The 8,471-nt window shown below is 44.3% G+C and overlaps 1 protein-coding gene across 1 annotated transcript; it reads right to left on the reverse strand.

Annotated features, from left to right (window-relative positions):
* Positions 1-1,583: 1,583 nt before the first annotated feature.
* Positions 1,584-3,786, reverse strand: LOC148017967 (uncharacterized). Its single transcript, XM_087661623.1, has one exon. The coding sequence runs from the start codon at positions 3,651-3,653 to the stop codon at positions 1,899-1,901; it is 1,755 nt and encodes a 584-aa protein (XP_087517749.1). The 5' UTR covers positions 3,654-3,786; the 3' UTR covers positions 1,584-1,898.
* Between the last annotated feature and the right edge of the window lie 4,685 nt (positions 3,787-8,471).

The following is an 8,471-nucleotide window of genomic DNA, read 5'->3' on the forward strand; positions in this document are numbered from 1 at the left end:
CTAGACACTTGGACAACTATGCCATTTGCAAAATCGACTATGTTGTAATGCAAAGTTACCATAGCTAAAATCTCAACTATCAGGACAAGCTCTTTGAATGGAATGGCTTGAGTAGTCATTAACTAAAAAAGAAAATGCACAAGAAGACAAAAGAAAACAATTAAAAACCTTGTCTAAGAGCAAGCACTTTGAATGAAAACAATTAAAGACCTTGTCTAAGAGCAAGCACTTTGAATGAAAAGGCCTAAGTACTCATCGAATGAAGAAGCAAATGAAGAAGAAGACAAAACAAAACAATTAAAGACCCTATCTAAGAGCAAGGTTAGAGGCATTCTTTTAAATGGTTTAAGACTATCTAAGAACAATGATTGCGACCATCCTACTAAATATTAGTAGAATAAAACATTATATTCAATTTTCACAAAAGAGTGTCAATAGAGCCCAAAATGAGAAAATGAGTTCAAATCTTCTAATGAGATTTCCCTTACTACGGAAATACCACAAGAAGTCATTTTAGAGATAACCAAATGATGCCACATAAGTTTTGAACTCTGCATGATCATTAAGATTAATGACTTTACTTGATTTAGATGTGAATGTCACCTTTCTTCTTATCCGCCCATGGCCCCAAGGGAAAGGGGGAGGGCTCATGCAAGAAGGAAGGTTGTGAAGCTAAAAAGCAAGAGAGTGCTTGGGAAAATGAAAATAGAGGAAGAGGAAGAGGAAGAGAGGTAGGGCCAAGTAAGAATAAGATGAAGACAATAATGACAAAATGGAAGAGCAACAAGAGGAAGACAAATAAAAAGAGGAGGCGGTGGAGGAGGAACATAATGATATAAATTATGAGATTTTGTTTCAACACAAAAAAGTAAAGCAAATATGAAATCAAATGCAATGTTACATCGGCAAAAATGAGAATGAATTATGGAAAAAAAATTATTTAGTTGATTCATACTTCTCATGGAATTAGCAAACAATAACAACTTGGGATGACTAAAAATTCAAAACAAAACATTCCATATTCTTAATTCAAACCTCAAAATGAAAATTTTTGGTACGAAGTTTATCACACTAATTGTTACTATAGTTAAGTTTATAGCTTCTTTTTTTTGTCAAAGATTTTCACCTTACTCATTCAAATTGCAATAGTGTGGCAATTTTAAGAAAACAAATGCATTATGTAGGTGTACTATACTATTATAACTTTAAAACCTATTACACTTGCAACATCCTAATGCACTTACAGTTGGGCTAAGAAATCCTAATGCACTTACAATTGGGCGATCTCAACAATGTTAGATTTATCTCATGGTATTCATCATATTAACTATATCGTTAGTAAGAGTATATCCAAATATATGATTGTTGACTTGCAAATCCTACAAATTCCACTTTTGTTCCCTCACATCATGGCAACTACATAGTTAGTAAAAGTAGTTTCAAATGTTGGTTGTTGATTTGCAAATCATATAGACACCCTTGTTCCCTTGCATTCATGATTGAGCTCCCTAATAGTTATGTAGGTTGTTTACCAATAATTCACATGAAGATATCATTGTGGTTGTTTGAGCTAATAGGTAGAGAGAACAAATATAACCAACAATGTAGTCTTGAAAATTATGAAAGGTGTAGAAGAAAGAGTACATTGTATTATTATTATTTTTGATGATGTTGGATGCATAGCCTCATGAAGTAGAGGCCCTCATGAGAAGACAACAAGTGCAAGACATAGAGCGAGGATGGTTGGGTACTTCTCTCCATTAGGGGATGGTTGAAGTATGTGGAATGATAGATAACTCGAATGGAAATGCATGGTTCGAATGGAAATGCATGGTTTCATAACAAGGTGATATTAAGTAGGCAAGAAAGGATATGCATCTTCAAAATTGGATATAAGATTAAGTAGTGAGAGTCTTAAGGACAGCTTGGCACTTTGGGTCTAGGTAGGGGGAAACATCACCACCCACACCACCAATGATGATGTCAGTGGCTGGGTGGACGAAGAGGCGCTTGACAAGTGGGGCAAGGGTGGAATGGGGATGAAGGGTGCCAATTTTATGAAACTTGTTGCCACCAAGGGGGATGCAAGCCATGAGGACAACGGTGGTAGCAGCCTTCTTGGAGGCCTTAAGGTGGGGGTCTTGGGCATAGCCCAACAGGACAAGGGCCACTTCACACACGGGGAATCCTTGGGCATATTCGTCGGGGAGGTCCTTGAAGAGATGGATGTTAGGCGCTGCTATGAGGAGGCCGGACTCCCACCCTCTCTTGATGTTGTCTGCGTGGGTATGGAGGGGCAGGTTATCCTGAAGGTCTAGGTCGTGCTTGAAGTCCACCGTCAGCTTCCCTGCCTTGAGCCTGTATGAGACCTCATCTGACCCCTTCTGAGGCAGCTTTATCAGGTTCCCCTTGACATACTGTGCATTCACGGTGAGGCTCCCATCGTCCCCCACCCCCTTCACCACTGCACTGTACTTATCCACGATCACATAGTTGATGAAATACCTCCTGAACTCCTCTCGGCTCGTGTCCGGATCCGCGCGCATGTCCGGCGCCCATGAGATGCCCTCATACTCGTAGCCCTCGTACTCGGCTGCACACAGGTTGATGATGAGGTGGGTCAGGTCCTTCTCCTTGAACAGCAGCTTAGTCAGGGCCACCAGCTGGATGTTGAGGGTCTGATTGGCAGTGAGGGTATGGTCCCCCCTGAATCCAATCAGCCCCAGTATGCCCATCACTCTGTCTTCCTCCACGGAGCAGTTCCTCACCCTGATCTGCTTCACTAGGGTCTCTAGGTATATGTACTGGTCTTCCTCCGCCAGCTCCCCAAATGCCTCATAGAAGTCTCCCAGCAGCTCCTCGGAGAGGTCCCCGAACCCATGTATCCGCGCATTCAGCAGGGTCCCCATCATGTCAAAGTAGGCCTTCGGTCCCAGCCAGTACAGGTCCTCCACCTTCCTCCTGGAATAGTCCCCTTCCCCACTCACATGCTTCAAGGGTGTGTCCCAATCCACCCAGGCCTTGTCTTCTATGTGGAGATCAGTCTCCCCTTGAATGTACTCAATGACCTTGCTATCGAACTTTTCAACCAGAAAGATCATCTTGTTGGGCAAGATGGACTCCTGCAGGGTCCAGACGCGGTTGAACCAGCGCGGGATTTTGGCGTTGGTGTCGAGGATCTTGAAGCCATTGGGGGAGCCAATGCCATGGGTGGCTATGTAGCAGGCCTTGGAGAGGTTGTAGTAGGCCCCCATCTGGAGCATCTCGCTGGCTTTTTCGACAGAGTCGAGCTGGTTGATGCAGAGGACATCCATCCAGACCCTCTGGACGCCATCGGCCTGGAGCTTGGAGAGGAAGTGGACGAGGCTCTGGTAGTGGGACTGGCCGGCGAAGGGCTTGTCGGTGAAGGTCTGGTTGTAGGTGAGGCCTTGGGGGTCGGCGTCTCGGGTCCAGCCGGCTGCCGAGAGGATGGCCTTGCAGTCGGTGGCCAGCTGGGAGATGGCGTCGGTCCATGTGTGGGAGATGACATGGAAGTCCCAGTCGGCCGGGACGACGAAGTAGACGCTGCCTTGGCTCTCTACGGTGGCCTTCACGTCGATGAGCCTCCTGGGGAAGATATTGTCATTGAACTGCAGCTCAGATTTCTTCACCATCTTGGCGTCTGCCGCAGAGGCACACAGAGAGGGAGAGAGACGTCGGAGTTAGGACGTGAGATAATTGCAATAGAGAGAGAGAGAGAGAGAGAGAGTCACAGCCGCCTAGCCATGCAAATACGTGATGAGCCTATCGAGGAGATAGGCCTCACTTATAAGTTATAGGCAGCACCTTTGATAATCGTCCGAATGGGCCTGTACCATACTGTCTGGACTCGGCAGGCTTTATCACGTCAGCCTCTTTCCCAATGTGAATGAACCCGCCATAATTTATTATATTTACGCTATATTTAAAATATATCTATATCAATATATTTATAATAAATGGAAAACTATAACACACGATTCACGTGTACCGTCATTTCATCCACGCTATGTACACGTAGGACACAGAAAAATGAATGGGCACGTGCCACGCACTCCCAAGGCAGAACGCATCGTACCCCGACCCCCAATCTAGTCGTATCAAGTTCCAGCTTTGCACTACAACTTTTTATATTTTCATGTCAATTAAAAAATAGATAAAGATAAAGGGTACAATTTTGTATCGATGATCGACAATGTGTACCATCATCACAAGGCTTACTATCTTGAGAGATTTATTACAAACAATTCTGAAAAAGCTCCATCCAGCTCAGCACCGCACTCACCTTAGATGTTAGGGAAACAACCCTTATGGCATAAATATATATATATGAATCACGTAGAACTTTAGAAGTTTTTATTTGAGTCAAGTGTGAAGTGATCGATTTATAATTTCATTGAGCCATATAGATTGTTTTAGATACTATATTTTGGAAAACCTTGTGGCACTCCATTGGTCCCTGAATTGTCACTCTCTCATAAACTCTTAGTTTATAACTCCATCTATTTATAAACAAAGTTAAATGCTTAACATTTTTTAATGTGAGAGTAACATTATGTATATACTTTTTAGAATATCATAAAACTCCCTTGGATAAAAGGACCTAATCGGGTAGACTTAGGTGCCAATCTATTGATTTAACTTGCCCTTATACTATAGGATAAGGGGGACTATATTAGTTACACAACATATGAGTAGTACTCCTTGCATGTGAAATGCTATCATGTGAAGTAGCCACGAAGCAACTTCATGATGGAGCTCCACTGCAACTTCACTTCCTCACTATAAGGGAGCATACTCTTGCTTCCTTACCAAACGGTGTTGAGACGAGAATTGGTAGCGTGTTGAGCCATCTTCAAATTACCCGTTCCTTTGTAAATCCTTCTCAATCTAAAACATCTTCTCACTCTCATTCTCAAAACTCTCTCACTCTCTTTTCTTGCAATCGTGTTGTGTTGTGTTGTGACGTGCCGTGTCGTGCCGTGCCGTGCCGTGACGCGTCGTGACGTGTTATGTTGTGCCAAAGTCAACTTGGGGATATTTACCTTACGCACTCTTAGTGTGTAACACTTGGTATCAGAGCCTCTCCTCACGCGAAGGCAGGTCCTTCTACGGGCGTGGGAGCGATCATAGTGGAAAGCTAGTTGTGTCATCAAAAATGGGTGGACGCAACAGAAATAAAAGTGCGGCTAGAGAGGAACGAGATGAAATCTCAGTAGCCCTTGGAATTGGGGCTAGTAAACCTCAAATGGAGGTTGGGGAAGAGTACCCAACGGAACATGAGGATGATTTGGATGCAGCACTGAAGGAAAGAGTGGCGTTCCATAGGGAACCCAACTCTATTGAGGCCATGAGGGGTATGATGCAAGATCTTTTGGCCACAATGTTGCCCAAAGCTATGGGAAAAATTCAAGCTGAAACAGATAATGAAGTTGAACCACATAGAAGACGCAGAAAAAAAGACAGAAGAGATCGGGATGATTCATCTTCGGATGATTTGGGAAAATTTAAACCACAACCTCCGAACAAATATAAAGGAGAAAGAGACTCTGTCAGCCTAAACAGATGGATCCGTGAGGTGGATGGGTACCTGAAATGAATGAAAATTTCAAGCCGCCGCAAAGGTCTCGCAGCAGCTCAATTATTAGATGGAGACGCGGCTAAGTGGCTTATGTTTGAGGAGGAACAGCAGGGGGGTAAACTTTCTTGGGAAGATCTACAAAAAGCGATGATAGATTACTTTGTTCCCAAGAATGAGCCATTCAAAGTCAGAGACGAATGGCGGTTCCTCAAGTAGTATACTGGAAAAATGAGGGATTACATTCAAAAATACCGATCTCTTATGCTTCAGCTTCACGACATGGATCCGACGACAAAGCTACATGGTTTTTTATATGGGTTGCAACGGTGGGCTCGTCAAGAAATAGAAAAGCAGGAGCCAGCTACAGTTGCAGAGGCTATGAATATGGCTGAAAGGCTAATGGATTTTGAAGGTAGGCAAGCCGGATCCATGCGCAATACATCTTCGAGTGGCACATCATGGGCTCCAAGAACAACTCAAGGGTTCAATCAAACTAATGCTAGTGCAGAAACGGGATGGTCAAGTCAACAACCCCTTCGATTTGAGTATACGGAAGGCACAAGGACCGACTCAAGCCCTGCTAGTACATCTACAACTTTCAGATCTATAGGTGGAGGAGGTGGTCGAAGTAATTTTTCCTCACGAGGGGGTTATTCTAGTGGATATAGAGGAAGAGGAGGCCCCATCGCATGTAATTTATGTGGAGGGCCTCACTTCGCTCGAGACTGTTCAAAAGGGGCAACGGCATCAACAAGTGGATCTCGGGCAGCTTATGTTCAAGCTAATACCACATTGCCCCCATCCACAGTTCACATTACAGAAATTGAAGAAGACGGCAAGGATTGGGATCAGAAAGCTAGAGTGGGCGCTGTTGAGGCTAACACCTCTACTACCATGCCTGTTTTTATTCCTCACATCAACAATATGTATGTTCAGGCAGCAATGGAAGACGTTTCGCAAAATTTAATGGTGGACACAGGTGCCACACATAATTTTCTTTCACCGCAGGTAGCAGCACGCCTGGGCGTCAGCCTCTCGAGGGCGTCTGGGCTTGAAGTTTCATTTGTGCAGGGAAACTATAAAGCTTGTGAAATGGCAAAGGATGTTCTAGTACAAATCGGGCAGTGGCGAGCAAAGTTAAACTTCATTGTTGTACCCATGGATGGGTTTGAGGGCATTTTAGGAATGGATTGGGTAGATCATCACGTGGAGCAAATTTTGGGGATGCAAAGAAACAAGATTTATCTTCAAACCCCAACCACAGTGGTGTGGGTTCCATACTTTCGTAGCAGGTCTCAGGATCCTGCTAGATCTTCATCGCCAATCCCAGTGACTACTTATCTCAACAATAACCGGGTGAGTCCCTCAATTTCTACTATTCGTACTAATTATACACACAAATGGGTTCCCAAACAGTTACCTCAGAGGCATACACCAGTTAAGCAAGGTTCATCAACAGTTCTTCGGGCAGCAGTGCACCATAATCCTCATAGGTGCTTTTGGCTCCAGCGGTAAGCCATACCTACAAAGCCCAAAATTCCCTAACAACATCAGGAATCGATCTCTCCACCCCAACCCGTTCCCATCCCAATCTTCACAGGGGATGCAGATGCTCAACATCACCCAAATCCGGATCAAAATCAACTCTCATCTATGTCAGAAATTACGGCTAAGCAGCTAGAAAAAGAATTGAAACATGGGGGACAGTTACGTCTTTGCATTACACGCCTAATTCAAGAAGACCCAGTCATTCAGCAGATTATCTGGACCATAGGTAACGACAAGGTGCAAGAGCTCCTCAATCAGTTTCAAGATGTCATGCCTGACCATTTGCCCGATGGGTTGCCTCCTCGTAGAAGTGTCGATCATAAGATTAATCTTGTGCCAGGAATTCAACCTCCAGCTGGGCCAATTTACAGGATGACAGGCACGAAATTGGTGGAGCTCAAGAAGCAGATTGGTCAAATGGAAGCCTCTGGGCACATGTGGCCAAGTAGATCCCCCTATGGAGCCCCAGTTCTTTTTGTTAAGAAGAAGGACGGATCCCTCCGGCTATGTACAGATTACCGGGCTCTCAACAAATTCACAGTCAGAAATCGATATCCCGTGCCGGTTGTTGATGATTTATTGGATCGGCTTCAAGGTGCCCGGTTCTTCACGCGTCTCGACTTGAGGTCGGGATATCATCAGATTCGCATAGCAGAAGGCGACGAAGAAAAGACAGCTTTTCGGAGCCGTTATGGCAGTTATGAATGGCTGGTGATGCCTGAGGGACTCACCAATGCACCAGCAACCTTTTGTGAACTAATGGATAAAGTTTTTATTGATTTCCTAGATGACTTTGTAATCATCTATATTGATGACGTCTTAATTTACAGCAAAACCCTGGAGGAGCATTTGGAGCACTTGCACAAAGTCTTCTCCCGCCTCCGCCAACATCAACTATATGTTAAGCCAGAGAAGTGCGAGTTTGCAGTTGAGAAGATAGACTTTTTGGGCTTTTTGATAAAGCCGGATGGTATTGCAATTGATCCGAAGAAGGTGCAGGCGGTCACGAAGTGGCAACCCCCTACTAAGCTTGCACAACTCAGAGAATTTTTGGGGTTTACAGTCTTCTATCGACATTTTATTCAAGACTACAGCAAGCTTACAGCACCATTAATAGATTTGACATCCCCCACAACTACTTTTTAGTGGATAGATCAGCAACAACAGGCTTTTGACCAACTCAAGCAAATGATGATACAGGCACCAGTACTCAAGATGGCCGATTTTTCCCACCCTTTCGAAGTCCATACTGATGCCTCAGCATACACCATCGGGGGCGTCCTCATGCAAGATGGACACCCAGTCTGTTATGAATCTAAGAAAT

Source organism: Lygodium microphyllum, chromosome 21, assembly GCF_053477565.2.
Source record: "Lygodium microphyllum isolate KBCC chromosome 21, Lygodium_microphyllum_v1.1.10, whole genome shotgun sequence".
NCBI lineage: Eukaryota > Viridiplantae > Streptophyta > Polypodiopsida > Schizaeales > Lygodiaceae > Lygodium > Lygodium microphyllum.

Bases quoted from the DNA above. Each gene is read 5' to 3' on its own strand.
- LOC148017967 (XM_087661623.1), bottom strand. From the start codon at position 3,653: ATGGTGAAGAAATCTGAGCTGCAGTTCAATGACAATATCTTCCCCAGG.